General features: G+C 37.5%; 1 protein-coding gene across 4 annotated transcripts in view; it reads right to left on the bottom strand.

Moving 5' to 3' along the window:
• Positions 1 to 1807: 1807 nt before the first annotated feature.
• Positions 1808 to 22919, bottom strand: part of schip1 (schwannomin interacting protein 1) — a 170125-nt gene continuing 149013 nt past the window's right edge. For 3 of the 4 annotated variants that reach the window (XM_020928709.2, XM_055166574.1, XM_055166573.1), the window contains 6 exons: positions 8007 to 8125; positions 6056 to 6173; positions 5363 to 5560; positions 4234 to 4357; positions 3636 to 3729; positions 1808 to 2648 (listed from right to left, as the gene is read on the bottom strand). In XM_020928709.2, the coding sequence (XP_020784368.2) occupies positions 2597 to 2648; positions 3636 to 3729; positions 4234 to 4357; positions 5363 to 5560; positions 6056 to 6173; positions 8007 to 8125 (705 nt within the window). In that variant the 3' untranslated portion in view covers positions 1808 to 2596. Of the gene's footprint in view, positions 2649 to 3635; positions 3730 to 4233; positions 4358 to 5362; positions 5561 to 6055; positions 6174 to 8006; positions 8126 to 19297; positions 19608 to 22919 lie in introns of those variants that run through there. The other variant, XM_055166575.1, reaches the window with a different exon arrangement.

Below are 22919 nucleotides of genomic sequence, written 5' to 3'. Positions count from 1 at the left end.
GCTACATTGTGACTGATTTGCAAACCAAGCTATACATTTATGCTTCCTTAAAGGAACTGTAGGTCAATGTAAGATTTAGATTTAACTGCCCCCAGATACGAGGTAACAAATTCAAATCAAATATAACTCGCTGCGAATACGTTTGAAATCTGAATATTGTCAGATTTTTTGAGTTATAAAACTATTACATTGATATTTTAAACAAAATCATGTATATTCTTTCTGATAATTTCCTCTGATTATTCACATCAGATTTTGCGATTTGCATGCCATTTACTCCAGCCTATAGGCTATAATCTTCAAGGTCCAGAAATCAGATTATAAGAAGATTCTGGTATGCATGTTAACAAAGCCACTGAAAACATTTGTAATGCTGATATACTCATTGAACTCGATGCCCCATTTATTTATGTGCTAATTTGGTTCTCAAGATAATTATGCAATCAGAAAGCAGAATGAGCATCACGGGTCTTTCATTTCGGTTGCCTGTTTTGACGCTGAAATCCAGCATTTTATGTTTAAATAAAAGGACTTCTCTGAACCGAATCCTCACTACCTAAATCCCAGCACCTGCAGCCAGTCATCAGTCAGTGCTAATGTAATACTCTGTAATGATTCATATTTAGTAATATATGCTGTCCATATACTGGGAATGAGAGAAACTCGCAGCAGAGGATTGTAAGGAAGTAAAAATAGTCAAGTACTGCACTTAAGTAAAGACTTTAGGTATCTGTACTTTACTTTAATAAATTTTAAAGTGGATACTATACACTTAGGATCGGATATCTCCACTATATTTGTAAAGAGGACTGAAAAGTAAAAGTATTTTTTTATTATAGTTTGATACCTGCTGAAAAGTTTGAAGGGGGTATTTTTTTAACACATTTGTAATTTGAGCAAACAAAAATATACAAATAAGAACAGCTAAAAAAAACAAACAATAAATGTAATTGTTTCTGTTGAACAAAATTTTGCACAAATCTTTATCAAAGTCAATACATTTGAAGTTTCATTAGGTCTGCACAAAATACTTTTACTTTTTACTCTTCAAGTAAATGTTTAAACAGGTACTTCAAAACTGTCACTTAAGATGATTTACTTTTACTTGATTATTTTTTGCCCCAGTATCTGTACTTTTACTTAAATAACAAAATTGAGTACTTCTTCCACCACTGGAAACTTATATAGTTCCTCCTCTATATGCTGGTTAAGGCACCGGCAACCCAGGTTCAGTATTGTGTGAATGAATGATACTGGCTATAACAACAATGTCAGTGCTTCGATGTTGCTATGATTAATTGCATGGTTAACTGCTGTTATTTGACTTTTCTTAGGGGATGAGATATTTCTGAAAGTGATTCACTCACTACAGTGACAGGAACTCACTGAAACTATGAGACAGAGTGGTTTATGGGTTTTTTCTGGCCTTTCTGTGGCTGCACATTGGTTCAGCATCAGGGTGACCAATGAATGAAACTTGACATGACTCTTGAATTAGCTTAGCCCAGTAGTCACCCAGTGCCCCTGGCACTACAGGGGGAGTTCTCACAATACATGTGGCTATCAGCCACTTATTAGTAATTTGAGTAATCCTAAGTGCTTTGTTAGTCAACATGAGACCAGTGCTGGGGGTCTACACTTTTCATCTTTGTTTGTAGTAATGTGTTTTGGTATATGACATAGTTTCACTTTATAAAAAGTATTGAGACAGTAGTGACTCAGGCTGTGTCCAGTGTGGTCATGATTTCTCTAGTGAAAGAGGAAGCTTATTGAAACCCAAGATTCCACTCAACAAACAACCAATGTATGAAACAAAGTTGATCTTTATTTTACATATCTGTACATAAACATCTCTTCCCTCAAATAAAATTTCTCAATACAGTAGGATGAAAACAATATTAACACACTTATTTGTTTCAAATGACTGGTGTCCGAAAATCAACATTCACAAAATGTTGAAGAGTGACTTACCAAAAGCTACGATTTCACTACAAGGCAGGCATTGTTCCTTTACACTCTTTTAGCACCTTCAAAAGAACATTTCTCAGTTGAAAACTACCATTTGTGCAGAATAAAAACAGATTGACTTGAGAATACTTGAAAGTTATTTTCCAACTGACCATGGTGTCAAAAAAATCATCTTTTATTTCTATACAATGTTGTTTTTTCGCATGACTTTCAACTAATTATTATTACACTAGTATTTTTTCCCACATATTTGCATTGACAGTTATAATTTAGTGGCAAATGTATACAGTTGAAAAATAAACTAGAGCAAAGCAAGGCTGATCACTGCACAGGAAGCTTGGAACATTATCCATGACGACACACGATTTCCTCTTCTCCCAGGAAGTAAGAAGTGCCCGACTGTCTTTAGCGGTGCTTGGATAGACCACAGAAGCAAATGAGAGGAGTGCTGTCTACCTGTGCTGCTTCTGCAATATAAGGAGCATTGGGCGGACAGGAAGGAGGAGTGGGGGACAGCAGTGAGATACTGAGGACAAGCCTGGAGGGTGGAGTGGATACACATGGGACAGTTGCAGACAGGGCGGGCCAGGGCACAGCTCAGATGAGGAGAAAGGGTCAGAGGGGCCAGTTATTTGGATAGGGTCCTTTCAGCCAAATGTTTCTGCTGACTCTCAGCATGCCTACAAGAGAAGACATGTCTTAGTTGCTTTGCTGAAATATTCTAAGTGAATCATTGTCATTTTGTTTATTCTGTTTACAGCTGATTGTACTTTCAAGGACAAATTTCCTTCTGGGACAATAAAGTTGGTTCGGATTCTGATAAGAGCAGGACTGTCTGATACATAGACTATGATGGTTGCATCTGACCCAGAGGTGCACAATGGCTTCACTTCACATTTGTCTAAAAGCCACAAAGGAACACTGGTTCTCCAATCATGACACAGGGCCCTAATTGAATTGATGTTGTTAAAAAAGTAGGACTGTCCTGTCACAGTTAACACTAGTGATGCACCAATCAGAAACTGGTATCTAATAACGGTGCAGATACTGAAAAATTTCCTGGATCAGATATCAACTTCCAAATATTGGTTCAGTTGATAACCTAGTTTGGCATAAAAAATCATATAATAAGACTGTTTACTGGTCATAATATTTATACTTTTATTTATAAAAAGTTGTTCTATAGTATCGTGAAAAATAGATAACAGCTATATAACACATTTGGATCAGTTTTGTCTTGTTTTATTTTTGGGCAAAGAAAATAAATACTGTTTTCAGTCTCTGCACTAGTAACAGTTGATAAAAGCCATATAATTGGGAATGGCCATATAATTACAGCTGTAGTATCAAAATCAGTTTTAGAACTGAAAAAGTTGGATTGGTGCAAACCTATTTAACACCTGATGGGTGATATTTCTTTTTGATACTTTCTGAAATCCCCATTTATATCACATTATAATCATACTAAGTCATGCATACAGGTAAGGTGGTTTCTAAACAGTCTTGTTATGGCTTGCTAACTGAGCAAAACATTTTTTGTTTGCTGTTCTGATCTAGGATTGGGGGCCTAAAATGGTGATAGAAGTTAGCTCTGGCTCTGATCAATATATCTTTAATTACAATAGATTCTATCATTTTGTTGACGTATTGGATGTGCATGAAATCACCTGGTAAGATCCTCTATGTCCACTAGCATTGCATCTTGCTCCATGTGCAGCTCATCTCGAATCAGCAGCAACTGTACAAGCTCTTCATTCAGACCTGGAATTAAAAAAAAAAAAGATAAGCATTTTCAAGTCAAACGTACCTGGTCCTTTGGTATCAGGTGTTTGATGACTTATACAATACAATAATACATAAACTTTAGAACAGTTTGTGGAATATACCTTAAGAAATTATCATTTTGATTTTTTATGTAGATTTAAGTTTAACAAAACAACAGTAGTTCAGCATAGTCATGACACACTTCTCTCAAACCACACACAAAATTTCCAACCTAATTACTGTCAAAGTGCTATCACCATATAGGGTTCATACTGAGAGAGTGAGAGAGTTTTTCTTGGCATTATCAGTGAACAATGATTGTGTCTTGGAAATATCAAACAATATAAACAAATGATAATAGTAGTAAAATATAATAAGAGGCGTGCATAAAATAGGAAAAAATAAAAATAAACTGACTGAAAACAACTACATTTACAAAATACTATACTCATGTATTTGCAGAGAGGGATAAAGGTGAGCTGGTGGATGTTTTGGACTCACTCTCGATCTGGGAGTGCAGGTCGTTGACTATGACCTGGAGCTGTCCCACAGTCATGTCCCTCAGGTCAGTGGGTTTCAGGCTCCTCTTCATCAGACACTCACTAATGTGGGGCATGTGTGGAAGCTGCACATACACAGAATTTAACATGCAAACATTAGATGTTTCATACAGCTTAGCATAACCTCTTTAAGTCTCAGTAAGTTGACTATCATGACTTAAGGTAGTGTACTAAATAGGATTTATTCAGTCTTCACATCCTGGCACACAAGATAGTGTAAATACATTTTAATAAACAGAATATCTCTTTCTTCAAAGTTACAGTCTAGTGTAACATGAAGGGATAAAATGATAACAGCTGCATTTGTTTTGTCACAACAAAAGGGGAATGAAATACACATTTTTCCCTCAGTGCAGCACAACAAAGTGTCCTGGAAACTTTGGAGATTTCACCACAAATTGTCTTGAAAATTTTATTAAATACTTTCACTTTCCAAAATGAAACAGTAGTCTCCTAATCACTGCATAACATTTGTTATTGTTTATTTCAAACCTCCCATCTGGTTGGTTCACATTCTTTTTCTGTGTCTCATCTCAGATCCTCCTCTCTTTCACTTTCATAGCCTTTGTGGTTCACCACAGCGCACGGAGCAGCAGGATGTTACAGTTACTGTGTGTAGGTGTTTACTATGTTGTGTTACTGTTCAGTCAGCTGAGGGGAGGGTGAGTTTCTGTTTGTTAACTCATACTACTACCATGAATCAAGCAGATACCAGGATTAAGTCACATCATCTCATGTAGATATTGCAAAAATCCCAATTTGTTCCATATATTCTGTTGACTACATTTTTTATAGTGAAACAAAAACTTAATTTGGCACGCATTTTTATTTTCTGTACATCAATTCAATTAATCAATCAATTAATTTTACATGGCTACCCGGTAAACCCATTTTGAAAACTTGTTGTTAAACGGTGGTATTTAGTTTCATTACAACTTCTGCAATTTCTGAGTGACTGAAATAGACAGTAACTGTGATGTCTTCTGACTGCTAACATCCCTAAACACTAGAGTTGATGCTTTACTCTGTATGAATTAATTAATTAGTTGTGTGACGTTGCTAGTGCTTACTAGGTCAGCCACGGGGGACTTCTTGCGGTTCTGCTTCTCCACCTCCACCTGCATTTTGGCCATGGGCTTGGCCATAGCCAGGGCCAGTTTAGCTTCAGCCTGAAGTTTCTTCTGCCTGCTCAGGAAGTCCATGTCCTCTAGAGACTCTGAGTCCTCCTCTGTGGTGTCCCTGTCCGAGTATGATGAACTCTGCTTGGACTGAACAGAAGAAGAGAATTACTGACACAGATAGGTTAATCTTTCTAATAATCCAATCCAATCCAATCCACTTTATTTATATAGCACATTTCACAAACAAACTGTTTCCAAAGTGCTGCACAAATACATAAAAAATAACAACAATAAGATGATAAAGTAAATTACTAAAATAATACTAGTCTTAAAGTAATAAAACTAGTAAATAATATAAAACCAGTAAAATAAAAATAAAACTATATCATAGAATAGAAATAAATAAACCAATAAATAAATTAAATCAGTAAAACCAATAAAAACACATAAAAATAAATAAAAGACACAGAGTCACAGTTTTAATAACTTAAAACTAATGTCAAACAAGTCATGTTGTAATGACATATTCAATACCATAATAACATAGCACCTCAGGAATGTAAACAAAAAAGGCTATTTCACCAATTTGTATTATTTTCTTTTTAAAATCCCTTTGAGCCAAAGATTGCTCTCTGCCCATACCATGGGGGACAGAGGAGTGTCCAGGCTGGTCTCTGTCTTGCTGTCATCTGCATCACTGTCCTTGTCGCTGCCGCTGTCATTCACAAAACATATCTGGAGGTTCATCCCACTCTGCAGCCTGTGGACACACACACACACACATCCACCCACCCACCCACACCCACACCCACACACACCCACACCCCACACACACACACACACACACACACACACACACACACCCACACACACACACACACACACACACACACACACACACACACACACACACACACACACACACACACACACACACACACACACACACCATGTGAGGAGAGGCACAAGTCAAAGCAGGTTAAATCATTATGGATGATGCACAGAAGATTGAGTATATACAGCATAGAGAGGCTAATGTAATCTTTTCTCCAATCACTGCCACAATTTTTAAGCATTAATAATACCATAACCTTTTCTGGTACCGTAGTGGTGCCTTTAACTGAACCCAGCCCAAATACTGTATGAGCGGTTATATGAGGAATAAAATGGTGTTCACATTATGCATCCAACTTCTACATGTGCCACTACAGTGATATTATCTGCATCACTCAGTTCACCTGTCAGTCATTACTGTTTTTTTACAATGTGTGAAATGACAAGTTCAATAACGACCAGACGACAACATTGCAATAGTTTGTAGTAGTAGTAGTTTTGTGAAACTACTTTTATCCACTCTACATCTGAGGGCAACATTGGCTACAGTGTTGTTTTTAATCATTACTCTTCTTGTCCCTGACCAGGATCAATGCATTTCACTGGCATGATCCAGCAGGATGCTGTAGGTGTGTATCCTGCCCACAGCTGCTCCAAAACCTGCTTATGCAACACTGCAATTACAAGCCAGGCTGATTGATTACAGTGCACAGATCCAATGTGCTGTGATTAAAAAGTGGTCGATTCAGTTTTCAGTTCAGAACCAGTGTTAAATATAGTACCTCCATTTTAAAACTATTGTGCAAATACAACAAAAATACTGTCCACTTTCATATTTTATCTGGTGTATTTTAATAACATTGATAACAGTAAATGACTATCGTAATATCCGGTACAGTTACAGTAATGTGTGATGTAGGATTCTGTTGTAGTATTACACAGAATGCATGTGACTTCTTTTAGGAAGTGAGAGGGCCTACATTCAGTGACAAACAAACTGTTTATTATTGGTCTTGTACTGATTCACACGTGCATCATTGATTCAGACAGATCCCAGCAGAAGCATACCAAATGTATACTTCCTTATCACTGTTAGAAATGATTGCAGCGTTTTATATAGCTGGGTTTTATATAGGCCATTAATCTTGCATACAGATGTGGGACAGCTAAAATTAATATGGTGACAATGCAGTAAGTTGTTGTAATAAAAGAAATTCTTGGATTTAGTCACTAACAGAAATCATCTGTGAATTTCCCTAGATATTCATTACAAAGTACAATGTTAGCAGTAAAATCTGCTCTTGGCCTCCATGTGAAAGTGTGACATCATCACATCCAAGAATCTGAGGCACTGATATTAAAGTCAACAAAACTACATAATAAATAATGGTCTGTACACCTATAGATCAATCAATAAACGTGATTAAACGTGTCACTGAATTATCAATTTAGAAATATAAAACAAGTTTAATTGAAAAAATAAAGTCATTTAAATTCAATCTCCAAAAAGCAACCCTAAATGTAAAGTACGTTATTGCTGTTTATGTCAAAATAACTTGTAGCCTAGGTACTGGACCATATGAATGAAAGATTTCAGTGTACTTTGGTTAGAATGCCAAGAATTGTGAATAACAAAATCTTGATGTTTATTCCTACAATACACAAACATTGATATTGTGACTTAAATCTGGTATCATGACTCCAGCTAAAGGTACACAAAGGGCATTATCCTGTCTTTTAGTAGGATCATAGTTCTCACCGTGAGGACAAGCTTGGTTTGCCGCTCTTGCTGCAGCTGGTGTAGATTCCCGGGCCATCGTCAAAGAAACTGCCCAGCGCCAACTTCTGCCTGATGGACTCTCTCTCATTCTTTTGGGCCTGCAACAAGAAACACAGCACACATTTTTATACAACTGAACCAATCAAGGACTAAGTCACTTGTCGTCACAGCAACCTAGAGCCAATGATCTAAATATACTTTAGCACATACTTCATAACAGTCTCTCTTGCAGACAGCAATGTGCAAAAATAGACAAGCGGTTACCTTGGGAACTCTGACATTTAAAAAGATGCCTGCATAAAAATAGCACTGGCCTCCTTTTATATCTCAGAAAGAGGCTCATTTGAACAAGCATTGGTAAAAAAATAAATGCTGAGTCAGCTGAAGATGGTAGATGCTATGCTTCGAGTTGTTATCTATGACATGACCACCAGGAGGTGGTGTTGTCTCAATGAATGTTCTACCACTGAGATACTAGATACATATTCAGGAGGTCTCTGGGTGTCATAGCTTGGGGGGACTGAAGTTAGTCAGAAATTAAAATATAAAGTGGAATTTTCCAGTACATTTTTGAGTACTTTTTAATCATTGGTTTTAAATAAATGAGCAAATGAATTAGTTGCAAAACAGGCTTGACAAAGTAGCAGTAAACATTTTTTTTTCTACAAATAAACCTACCTGTAGTTACATAAAACAAAACAAAAGACATTTGAGGATATTTAACAGACATTTTTTTGTTTTTAAGAGAGGGAACAAAGTGGTTCTTGGTTGGAATTAATAATGCTATAAGTTAAAGAATATCTTTGCTATAACTAAACAACTCCATTAATTTACAGATTAATGTTCTCTACCACTTGTGATGGCTGCTTTGTGACGATATTGGATTCTTCCCTAAAGTGTTGCTTGCACCTCCACTGTTACTCCCACTCATTACAGTCATCTCCTTCACTGAATCTTCTCACTGCTGGAGTGACTGCATCTCTGGACAATTGTGAGGGGGCATTTGGTGTTTGTGAGCAAGCATTTAGTGTTTGGAATACCTCCAAACAAGGACACATTTACATAATTCACCCCAACAATACTGGCTAAATTTAATTTAAAGGACTGTGTAGCCTTAATACTTTGTCATCTGTTTATAGTATACGATTACCATCACAAATACCCTGTGAGCACTTTTAACTGGCCTTTTATTATTCTGTGTTGTCCTTTTGATAATGTTTTAAAGTTGTCTTGTCCTGTATTACCTGTCTAGGGACAACAGATGGAAACTAGCATCGTTGCTATTCTCTGGCATATTTACACTATGATTATGGGTCTTATTAATATGCACTGTCCCTATACACTAAAAACCAATAGTGAATGACACCAGCATCCAAAAATATTTTGCATGGTTAGATCTATATAAATAAATATCCCTGATCTTGTGGAATGTAATGCCTGCTGCAAACACTGGCAGGTCTTGACAGTTGTTTTACACTACCTACACATTAGCATTGACATTAACATTACACACACGCACAAAAATCGAACTGGTATCACGCAGCAATTAAAGCAGCATAAACCTTCAGTCTGCTGCCTCTTGGATTTTAAGTCTAACCCCGAGTCAAAGCCATTAGATTATACGACACTGCATATGTCTCTGTAGTGATTAAAACACAACTGGTAATGGTTCATAAGGATTCTAAAACTGAGATCAAAAACACGTGACAAGTTTAAACTTGTGGTGGACAGGTATCAGAACATTTACCTGAGGAATGTTTTAAAGAAGTTTTCTGATGCCACTCTTGACAATATTTTTCAATAAAGTAACAGTTCTCTTACATGAGTAAAAGTTTTGGTTTTGGTTCCCACTGTGAGTAGGTGTATGAGATCCAAGCTTTATATTAACTAAAGGGTTTGAACAATTGAGATATGATTTATTTTATTCAGAAAATTGTTTGTGGTCATTTAAAAAATAAAATTAAATTAAAATATTCATAAATGTAAAATTTTCAAATTTTTACATTCAGATTTTATGTCCAAAACTGTAGGATTGTTGTAGCTTATATAAAAGTCTCTATTTTAAAACTATATTCTACATAAATAGTTCAGAGCTTCTTACATAATCCAAGATGGTGGAGTATGTGACACCTGCCTGACAACAGTGCTTCCTGTGTGTGTGTGTGCATGTGTAAACATCATCTGTTGTACTGTTAGCAGTTTGTGTGGAGAGCTGTGAGGTTAAAGCAGCTCTGATGGAAGTGCCATAAAACATTTATGAAGGCGCGAAAGACGACACACAGAATGAGGGCCAAACTAAAGTCAATGCAAATGGCTTGACTGGGATCGCACCAGTCAGTGAAATGTACAATATAGCTAACAGGACAGGAGGCATCTCATCAATGACCTGCTAGTTACTCAAACATCTGTCAATTTATATCTATTTCAAATTGCTATAGACTGAGACTTAGACAAACTTTACTGATCCACAAGGGAGCTCATACATCACAATAAGCATAATAATAAATAATATAATAATAAAGTGCAAAAATATATATAAACATCTAAAAAAGTATTGTAATTAATTGACTGATGCTGTCACAATAATAAAACTTGATTTAAATTCAGGATAAAGCTCAATAAGGCTTAATATGCTCAATACACTATATCACTTTAAATATCAGAGAGATATTTTAGACAATATAATGTAAACAAATTTATATTAGTTCCTTTAATATTACTATGTGGTCTTAGGCTAGTTGTGATTTAGATCAAGGTCTGTCTAAAACTCTTCAGGAAAGATCCAGATTTGTTCTAGTTCAATCTCAATCCAATATCATTTTTAGCTAGATCTTTTTCTTAGACAACCCTAGAAAGATGTTTACTTTTAATCGCCTGAATTACATTTTGCATGTAATAAGATCATACTCAACAGAGAGACCTCAAAGAAATAGACAGGGCTTTTTCATTTTCTGGCCTCAAACACCAGCGGCTGTTGATCTCCAAATTAGATTGGGGGCAACACAATTGGCCTAATTTGTGTTTTCCCACAAATTCACCAGGCAATTTCCTCATGTGAAAAGACCTCATTGACAAAGACATTTAGGCTATGCAGCACAAGTGCTCGTTTGCCGGCTCACGGGGGCCATTTGGTCCTGTCAATGTGTGGACGGGTGCTGCTTTTGAGCCCTCATATCATCCCCTTAGAAATCCATATTAGAGAAAAGATGGGTGTAATTATGTGTGTACTGTGTCCCAACCCCTCTTGTAAAGAAATATTTTTGGGTTTGAATGTGTAGCAAATAATTTCTGCCCCTAATTATGTTTCATGGTTTAGTTCAGTTTTGGTTTCAAGCTTTGTGATTTACAACATTTTGAAAAGGTCAATTTAGGTATGTCCAAACTTTGGACATACCTAAATTGGCTTTGAAATCGTAATTAAGCTGGTGCAAATATGAATTCGCAATGGCTGCAATTATTTAGATATGAATGTACTCTGCAAAAAATAAAATATCCTGTTTTTTTTTTATAGAAATATCTTGTTGTATCTATAGTTTGGACCTCTACAAACTTAGGATACTTGTATTTGTATTATCAGTTCGTATTTCAGTCTGCTCTCAATTGTAAATGTTCCTGGAGTTAATTAAATGTGCACTATATGCATGCTTAAAGGTGCACTGTGTAACTTTTCTGGTGGAGGGTCCATCAAATGCTTTTCTCTAAGGATACGATATTGCTTTGTCTGGAATACTACACAGTATGGGATTAAACATTTCTATCTTCATGGAGACCAAACCAGACCAAGTTAAAGGTCTGATGCTTGTTTTTCTAGGTATTTTTGAGCTCTAAAACTGCCTGTAACTGAATAAATATAAGGTAGAGCTGTTTAATGTCATACTGCGGAACATTCCAGACAAAGCAATGACATTTCCATAGAAACAAGCAGGTGATGGACCCCCAACCAAAAGTTACACAGTGCATCTAAGTAATGAAAAGAAAAACAATCGTTCTAACTACACCATTGCACCAGGGCTGGTTTGTAGCAGGCTGGAGGAGTGTGTTGTGGAAAACGTGGAGAGGACGGCTCAGATTTGTTTTCCAGTGTTGACAGCAAGCTGCAGTTGAGGGCACAGCTTTGCAAACAAGGTCAACGTGTCTTTGTTTTTCTGTTCTGTCTATCCTCACACTCCGAAAACCTACCCAGTTCTCCTAGGCATTTCGGACTGGACCAAATATATATCTCTTATTAAAAATCCTATTATTGTATTCACTCCTCCAATTGCAATCAAGTCAACGTGAAGTGCTCTATCTGGCAACATGTCTGTCTATGCAGCACCGCATTCCTTCCCAGATAAGGGGCCTGACCTTTGACCTCTGGGACGGTTCAGCGTCAGGTCATTGTAAGGCTGCTCCTGTCACTCACATTAAAAAAGAAAAACTGCATATTGCACCTGTGAGTTGTGTGTAGGAGAGGGGGGTGGGGCATACATAAGAAGCATGAAGTGGGTTTAGACAAGACAATGAGACTCCCCGTGACCAAATTTTCCCGAAGTGTGGGTGGAAGGAATGTCTATTGTCCCTTCAAAAATACAGACATTTTTGGGATAAGCTTACCACAGTGTGTCATGACATTGCTATCATAATGAGAATTGCATGAGGTTCCATACATAACTGCTCTGATCACACCAAAACCAATTACAAATTATGATGATCTAGTTAGGCAACTATGAAAAACAATGTTCTCTTCATATTCTTACTTGTATGTTGCTTTCCTGTCAGTTCTCCCAGTCAAGAAGTGTTAAAAAGTTTGTAAGTAAAATTGCTGTACCTCTTTGTAGTCATCGGTTAAGAAGAGCCCTGATGTTTGACTTATTACGTCGTCCACTCCACATGCCTCCTTCGTGTCCACAACCCTCATCTTACCCCTCCTCATTGGGTCCTGTCTGAACTTCAGCTTAAATCCACTTTACATCCAAACAGGCTACATTATATTCCATTCATTTGTTTCCATAGTCCAAAATTTGACCAACACATTCACTGGTATTTTGGCTTCTAGTTCATGTTGTGATCAAAATTCTCGTCCACTTGCATAGCTGGCTGGTCTGGCTGTGCTCTGTCTGCATGCCTCTCACAAGGCTGAGAAAGCACACAGTGACCAGAGGTAAGCCCCCTTTAGACCCTCCCAACCTTCCACCCTTAGCTCACAGCCGCCTCTCAGGTTGAGTTTTTACACAGTTTCCTGGTCTGACATGAGGGCAGCAGGTGTGCACTGACAGTTCAGGCACAGGGTCTGCACTCAGGTTAAGAGGCTTGAATACAGCCACAATACAATGCACTGTGCAGAAGCCAAGCATTATATGTTACATTCATTATAATTTTTATATTGTAAAAGAACTAGAGAAATGGAACATTTCCACAGTGCTAAAGACAGTGTCCAGACATTACACTGCCTAAAGCTTTCCAGTTCAGGGGTAAATGCTCCCAAAAAATACCTTAGATGTATAAAAACAAAGCAAAAAAAAAAAAAAAAAAAAAGTTTGTGTTAAAAGATCACTACAGATCATTTACAACTTAAGGATATGAATAATAGCACATATTTCCTCTTCTGTTGCACCCCAAAAATTAGCACAATGACTTATGACTCATTGTTTTTAAAATTTTATTTTAATTTATTTATCAAAGTTGTAATACACTTTCCAACGAGCACTACACCTTTGCACAGTCCTGCAGATATATTGCAAACATTTGTATTTTGTATTTGAGAACTGTAGAGCAGAGTTGGCATCAACTCAGTGTAAACCTTCATAACTTAGCAGTAACTGTGCTGCCTTCCTGTTCCTGACTAAAAGAATGCATTGACTCTAAAGACAAACCTGGGGCCAGTGTGAATAAACCAGTACAATGGTCCATTAGTCAGGGAGTCAGTGGGTTTCTCACATGCACACAACACCCGGCCCTTCATCACAGACTTACATTTTCAATCTGAGTTCTCCGCGCCGTGTAATGATCTCATCTTTGTGAGACGCTATCGACCCATGACTCATATATTTGTCATAGCCGCCCAGACGGAAAATTACCTCTACAAATGACCACCGAGTCAAAAAACATTACACACATCCACATCAACTGTGATTAGTTAATTTACAATAAATTAATGTATCAAAGTCATGACTATGACTAAGTATGAGATCTGTCCTAGTGATGGAACTAGAAATATTAGAAATGTAATCGCCAGACCTAGAATCACAACACAAAATTGTCCAATTCAGGTCCACCAAAATTCTGAAATAAATTATTAATATTAATATAAAATGAATATTGCGATCTCATCATAGCAGATGTGTTGTTGATGCACGCGACTATATTAAAGTTCTTAATTGTCCAAATATTTTTTTTCCAGAATGGTTCTTTAGTAAAAATCCACCCCTTTAACACCTACTGATACAAATTTCTTTTCTAGACACACAATTAAATAATTTCATACATAATTCATTTACTCTATTTCTGTATCCAGACTGTCAAAAATGACAACAGCAATGTTTGCCTGTACCTCCCTTACATAGAGCTGCATGTATAGTTTTGTCCAAGGACACAATGACAATAGAGGGAGGTATGCTAATACATGCTTCACCAAATGACTAATCAAAGCAAGAACAAATATTCTGACAATGATTTTCAAGTGTTCTTTTTATGCACCTCTAATGTATATACAACTATAATGTAGGCTATTACTCTAAAAAGCAAGTACGCAAATGGCTAGTCTTTTTAGCACACTGTTTCCCATTTTTACATTTACAGCGACACAGAACCACAAAGGCAATATAAAAACGCTTTCAACATCACCAACTTGCACTACATTTCATGCAATATGCAAAACTCCAACATCCATCAAGCCTTTAGAGACCGCAAGATTGACAGAGGAAAATAAAACAGAAATCTGATGGGAGCCGTATCAGATAAAGGGTATAAATAGGCTGCCAGGAACACAGGGCTACGAGGGAGATGAGAGAAGAAACATGAGAGGAAAAAGACTGCCAAGTGATCCTGATGGTGAGTCACATTCATCTGTTGGGAGAAGCAGCTAGAACAGAGCCCGCAAATAATAAGAAAAGATCCCATTTGCACAACAACTTCAAAGCTCTTGCCCCTCTTTACCACAAACATGGAAAGGCCCACGCATGAGGGGTTGCACCGAAGAGAGGAAGTAAGATGGATTGAGAGTTGATCCCACGGGATTATGGGTGGACTAGAGTGAATTGTCTAGTCGAGAGAGACTCTATAGGATGGGGAGCAATTTGTTATGGGGAGCAGAGCGGTCCATTTGGTGATGCAGGTTCATTACACAGGCTGATCTCATACATACAGTTAAATCAGGAGTTTTGAGATTTGGGATACTTGTAAAATATATGATGTCAAGTTGCATTCTCTGGTTACAAAGTTGGTTGAAAAAACAAGCAAACAAGCCAACTGCAGTGTTTCAATTTAGACATATGTATACACCAATTTGTTATTCACAAAATTATTGTCACTATCTTGAACTAGAAGCAAAATACTTTCAAATTTCAATTCAACAAATGCTCAGACTACAATAAACATTTTCAAATGGATTATTTATGTTTTCAATATGACACAGTTAAAAATATATCAGATACTGATCTATACTAAAACTAGAATTGCAATTAGATAGTAATTAAAACATTATGCATACACACACACACACACACACACATATATATATATATATATATAGAGAGAGAGATAGAGATAGATAGATAGATACATACACACACATATATTTAATTAATTTATATAATTAATTACATTCTAATTAATCAGAGTTAGAAATGACATTATATTATATTATATACAAACATTATATTATTGATATAAAGGTGGATTTCACAGTATAATAAGGTACATCAATGCATTGCATGATATGTTAATAAATTTATTTATTTATTTTTTATAGTGGCATATAAGTTTAGCTTTTTTGTTTTACCATATAATCAAGTATAGTGAAATTTAATTATCACAACAACTGTAATGGAGGGTATTTCTAGCTGAACATTACAAGTAGTATCTCAGAGAAACTGCACCAGGACAGTGGTGTATTGTTCCAAGTGAACAGAGGAAGACTGTGGGAGAGGGTTCCTGGCACCTCCTGTGAGGCAGCTCTGAGGCCAATGGGACTAACTCTGTGCCATGTTTACTTCTAATGCTCCTCTACTTATTCACTGTCCATAGACAGACGGCACAATATCTCCTGTTACATTCAAGTTATTTCCCAGTGCATACAAAAAGAAACATTTTTATTTTGGGTAATGGACAAAAAAAGAAATGGTGGTGCTACTATGGCAACGTGGTGAGAATTTTGCCATGGTGATGTCCTGTGTTCTAAACGAATTGGGTAGTAAAAGGAGCAGAGGGAGGGCAGACCACCAGGAGCACAGAGAGACAGGGGCTTTAGTCTGGAAAGCACAACACTGGCTCAAAGAGATGGAATTCCACTGTTACTTTTAGTCAGAATAGAGATTGGACAGTTCATGAAGTCATGACAAACTACTGAGAAGACTTAAACCCAGACATACTCATATTTATGTTGATCACAGTGGTCCATCAAAGTTTGGGAACTAAACTGAACAGTTATGAAGCACATCTTAATTTCATTTATATTATGATTTGCAAGTCATTATTTTGAGCACATTTTAGAAGCATTATGAGACAAACTAGACAAACTAAAATATGTTTTCTTTCCTAACGTACAGTTTATTTATTTATTTTTTTACACAAGATTACCATATTTGCAGATGACATTACTTAAATAATTATAACCTTTGTGACTATTCAAACTGCAATTTCACTTCTATATTATGATTAATATTAACAAAAAACCAACAGAAACGACAGCAACATTTTATTTTGTTATTCCATAGAAACTATTGACTCTTTCGATGTGGCCCTGCTGTTGTATCTAAGCTTATGCTCATTTATAATTCATAGGACCACACCTCACACACACAGCTCCAGCTCAGATCAGCACCCACGCACTCTCCTCGCTCCACATTCAGCTCCGGTAGGCTCCTGCTCTAATGTTCAGGCTCCCGCACATGACAAGGTGTGTCCAGGCCTGATAAATCTCCCCATCACTTCCAGACCTGCTGTACCACTGCAGCCCGCTACTCACAGATTTATACATTTACATGAGAATGTGAGAGAGGAACTGGCTGACATATGGAGGCCTGCAGGAACACACCAATTAATTACATCAAGTGCACAATGAAATATATGCCTGCCTCTTCATGGTTTATGCTCTTTTGTTAACACTCACCAGGAGTTTGACTTTTGGCACTGTTAGTAGCTGCTAGCATGATAGGTACATATCACTAATCTAATATGCCCTTTGTATGGGGCATTGGACTATGCAACTGAGTTGAATTATGACAATTATGTTGAACGAAATGTAACAGATCAAGTTACAGTTTAAGAACACACAGAATGAAATACTACCAAATATTTTTTATTTGTTTTCAGACTTTATAATAGATAGATAATATATACGTTTTATCCATCATATAACAACAATCTACAACCCGAGTATCTTTAACTAAATGTCATTTGTCTTCAAAAGATCAAGCTTCAATGTAATTAGCTAATTATACTGTATATACTATATAGATGGAAGCAAGGTGTAACCAAAAGTTAGAAGTCATATTTTATTTTTCTCTTTTACCTTTAAACATGAAAACCTATATTAAAGTACCACACTTATTTCATTTATTTTTCTCCTATATAAACCTCATATATCTACCTCGTTCCCCCTCTCTCCATCTCGGTGTGTGTATGATTTAGTCTTTGCGTGTGTGAGGGGCGCTGTCTACCCGTTGCCTAGATACTGCTCTAATTGAGGGCCTCCGGAGAGTCAGTGTTATCTCAGCTTCAGCCCTGCGTGCAGCTCTTTCTTCCACCCATTCTCCATGTTTCCAACAACTTGCTGCGCTCTCCAATACACTCAAACTTTATCTGCCATCAGCCCGTATTTCTATTCACCATAATTAAACTCATGTCAAAGATATTTTTACAATATCACAAAGTACAATGTAACCCAGGGTGCTAATTTATAAAGTGAGCAAATACAATGGGTACTTTTGCTCCTATTCTGAGCTTTCACAATCTTGCAGAGAAACATTCTCGTGACTGATATCTCTCTGCACTGGGATTTACATGAAAATTAAATCAGGAAATACTTATCTGGTGGCACACAACTATTGACAGATTTATTCCAGAACTACAGATTATAATTTGGATTTGGTAATTGGACAAAAATCTGTGAAACAAATTAATTTCTTCTCACCATTGATTATATCAGATTCCCGTCCTGACACCCTTCTCTCCCTGTAGATGTTTATAACTTTATATCAGAACATTTGTGCTTGTATTCTTGACAACTTCTGGATACTATAAAGGACATAATCAATATAATACAATAGTTTGCATTAATTATTTAAAGTTGTGTTTCTCAGTTTCAGCAATCTACTAGTCAATGATTTATTTAACTCAATACAGCTAGTTTATTTTTATTTTCTAATACTTTATTGTGCCAAATACAGCTAGTTTAAAGTCAATAACCATTTGTACCTGCCCCCAGCCTTGAAAAAGTAAAAACTAAACCAAAACAATAGGCCACATACTTGGATGATTTCCTGTGATAAAGGAAAAAGCAAAAAGGAAAGATATACAAAAATGAAGGGGCAACTTCATGGTCATAGACATTATTTTGACTAAATGCATGTTTAAGTTTGACACTCCAAGGATTCCATGCATCACTCCTTTCATGCTGTCTCGCTCTCTTGATGCAGTTTTTCCACGTTTCTTACAACATTCTGCTCATGTTTTCCTGCCCTTCATCACCAGAGCCTGTTTCCACACTCCCTCTGACTCTTCCACATTGGCTTCAGAGCTATAATCCAAACACACACAGCTCCATACTGTTGCAATATGGTTTAGTCACGACTTGAATTCACTACAGATTAAAAAAAAAAAAAGGAGGACGCTATCAGACATCGTTGGAAGAGCAAGGCAGCCACTGAAAACAGGATTTAATTTAACAAGATTTCAAAGTTTCTGATCCAATTGCATTACAGAGGTATGAGGTAGGACATAATTCTTCTAAGTGCTAGGTCAACCAATGCATCAAAGGAGCAAGCCAACTTTCTGACTAGAGAAACGAAGAAGACGAATTCCCAAAACCACAAGATAAAATTGCAACATATATCAAACATAGAAGCAACTACCTGATAGGAACAGTTTTCTTGGTGGACCATCGTTCACAGCATCCTAAAGCAGAGCTGGCAGAGCGTATGTAGATGGATTAGGACTCTGATAGAATTCCCAGCCCTGCGGTGGTATTCCGGCAGTGAGGAGGCGGGGGAGGAGGGAGGGAAGGAGAGAGGTTCCACCCAGTTCTTGATCTAACTCAAAATCACTTCTCCTATCTGTCAAGTAGTCCAAGTCCAATGCTGTGTTGTCTTTTTGGTTGTATTTTTGGTCTGCGCATTTGTCAAGAGGAAAGGGAGTGTTTCAGTGCAGCTTATCCCAAAAGCAGAGAGAGAGGGCGAGAGCGAAAGAGTGAGAGAGAGGGAGGGAGAGCAGTGGGATGTGGGCGGTCCTGTCTGGTGGTGGCTGGACAGGAGGCGGGGCTTATTAAGGGACTGTGTGTGTAGAGCAGAGGGGACAGGAAGGCTATGGAAAATAAAAGAAAAGGGTCTGGGAGGGGGGAGGAGCAGGTCAGGGTTAGGATGGGACTCTGGAATGCTGCCAGACAGAGCCTCTGGAAGCAAAAGGAAAAAGGACATTGTTTGATGCGAATCTTTCTGTGAAGGGATGCAGGGAAGTCTAGTATCCACGTTTGATATGAAATGACTCATAACTATTTCATATGATAAATACATAAAGAATTGGAAATATGAGGATATGAATAACAGAGACAATTATAGTGATGGAAAACCATTTGATTAAAGCAAAAAATTATATATATATATATATATATATATATATATACACATGTTGTAACCAGTCGTGCTGTTTAATTATAAAGCAGAGTTTAACTTTGATTGAATTACCAGGAAAAGTCATTCATAGCACAGCATTTCAGTCTTTTTGGCACATATAATGAATTTTACAAGCAGGTAATGCCTTGGTAGAAGTCTAGGCTTGGTGAGTTATTCCAGCATTTGTTTGGCTCACTCTCATGGGTTTGCTGGATTATCATCTGACTGGGCACAGATGGCTGGGTTACGTACAGTATAATCCACAGACAGCCAACCTCTACCATAATCTCTGCCAGCGTCCCTGTTATTGTTTGTGTCACAACACAAAAGTTCATCCCTCTATTGGAGCTGTATCACATTGCATTACTGCTATTTAAAATGTACCAGCAAACTTAAATCATTTGGAAAAAGCACTGCAAGTGTTTTATGGGCTCTTACTCTATGCCTGTGATTGGTTACACCTCAAATAATGCTAACTATTTACAGTCTTAATGAAGACCTAAAGAAAATGAATTGTTAATAAACTATTTGTTCATTGTGAATAAAGTCTTCCGTCATGCTTTTAGACTAATTAAGGTGTAGTTATATAAAGTGTTACACATTGTTATGATACACACAGAGAGTACAGAATTCGACTTTCTATTGCACACACAGATCAGATCTGCTGATGCCTTTTTGGCAAGATGGCCACCCGCCTCCTGTTTCCTGCTTTCTCCTCTTCTCTCCTCAGCCCAAATCCTTCTGTCCATTATTGATCTGCTCATGTGACGGAGCATTTCCGATAAGACCACTCCAGGGTTTAATGACCTGGAAGCTCTGATCCTGCCCTCACACACTACTTCTCTCCACTGTGTCTGTGAACCACCAAGATACCAAGGCTGTAAGACTAGAGTTTTTAAAGTAGATTGGGCATCACATAGGATTTCTGAAGCTTATCCGGAGCTTACTAATATACGGAGGATAGAGGTGAGAAATTGCAAATGCCTGAAGCAAAATAGATTCTCAGACAGCATGTAATGGTTGTCAGGACTCAATTGTTGTTTTTGTGTATACAACAGGAGGTGCGAGATTTCCGACTAGTGCACTGAGAAGAGAAGCAGAGTGGACTTTAAAAACATGGAGAAAAACTCTTAAATACCACAAAACCATACAGTGGAACAGTTCTGAGTTGTGTTAATGCACCAAAACCTAATTCAGTGTATGTCATTTATGACTCTAGCCTAAACCTGAGAAAGTGTAACATAGGGCCTTTTGGAATGGAAATTATTTGTTCCTGCTTACAATAGTACAATAAGATAATATAACTGGTTACAGAACAAACACTGCGTATGGGAGGTCTCTTCTTATGAATACAAATAGGACTAGCTCCTTAATCTCAGTGAAGCGCATTAACTCTCTATACACATACTGAGAAACTTTGATGTCCAACATCTGTGAGCCATGCTTTGATACAAGAAACCACATCATCCCCCTCCTCTGCTCCATCTCCATGGCAGCACTCAGTCAGAGACCCCCTGTGACCTTCACACAAATGTCAAGGTGACTATCTGAGTCAGAGGCCAGTACCTGCCTGTTTATGCACAAGCTCAACAGTCAAATACAAACAAGGCTGGACCATGACTGTTGTTTGTCAGAAATAACTTAAACAGACCAATCTTTTTGAGTCCAGTGAATTTACAGAAGTTCTGGTCCACAATGATAATCACATTGTAGGATTAATAACCACTACAATATAATGTCAAAAAATCCATACACGTCATAATGTTTTCTTTACAGACTCTAACATCACGTAAACATCAATTAAGAGTCACTGAACAATATTATAACCTACTACGAACCACTAGGAACACAACGATGCCAACCGCATAAAGTGATAATGCAAGTGTCCTAAAATCTGAAGCAATATTGAAGAAAGATAATAAAGTAGAGATGGTGTATGCCTCCTACATACAGCCCACAGTCAGTTCCTCTGCAGAGAGGCGGTGAAACCACTTCAAACTAACGTCATCTCAACATTCAGTGTAAAAATACGGTTGTTACGTGCCACTGTTACTCCGAGGGGGTTGTCGGCTCTGATCCTTCGCTGCACATCAGAACCGTACTCATGAGGGCCTGTGTGTATTTTGCTCAGTTTGTGCATATTTATGAAAGCAATAATGAATAGCGCATGAAAAGTCTAGAGATCAGAACATGGAGCAAAGGGATGGATTGAAACGAACCACATTTTAATTTGACAAAAGTACACAGCAAAAATATCTAAATTACTCATGAGAACCATTTTCTGACTATTGAGAGTCGACTAAAATTTAACACATGCCTCAGTATGCCTAATAATAAACTGTTTGTGTGGGAGTAAAACAAATTCTATACACGCAAATACTGACCACAAACAAATTGGGCCAGAAGACTAAGAAAAACAGTGCAGTTGGTTACAGATGCCACAGCTTCAATTGCACTCAAAACTTAAATTATAGTCCTTGAAAACAAAAATGAACTTAATTACAGTCATTTGAGTATTATTTCCTAATTATTATTTTCACCTCAAAATGCCAGTCACGCAGCGCCACCTCCCTCTAACACTGCCTCTTCTGCCAAGATGCTCTGCCTGTCCAATCTCCGTGCATGAGTCTGGTTCCTCCCCAGCCCCTCTCTGCCCCAGCAGGGCCCGTGGTGCACAGATGCTTTTAGTGAGGTGACATTTGCGCGCGCAGAGGAGCCGTGCATAGAAAAGCAGGTTGTGTCAGTATGAGACCGGAGCTCGCCAGTAATGAGCCAGGGCTGACAGGAGGGCTCCGAGAAGGGGACTGTTGAATATTCTGCCATCACAAATTGCATATTTACTTGGACAAATTTATCAAGCTTATTT

Source organism: Boleophthalmus pectinirostris, unplaced genomic scaffold (assembly GCF_026225935.1).
Source record: "Boleophthalmus pectinirostris isolate CB_2022bp ecotype Guang Dong unplaced genomic scaffold, ASM2622593v1 HiC_scaffold_9, whole genome shotgun sequence".
Classification (NCBI taxonomy): Eukaryota; Metazoa; Chordata; class Actinopteri; order Gobiiformes; family Gobiidae; genus Boleophthalmus; species Boleophthalmus pectinirostris.
The sequence above is the reverse complement of the archived record's forward strand: the minus strand, read 5'-3'. Positions and strand labels throughout refer to the sequence as shown.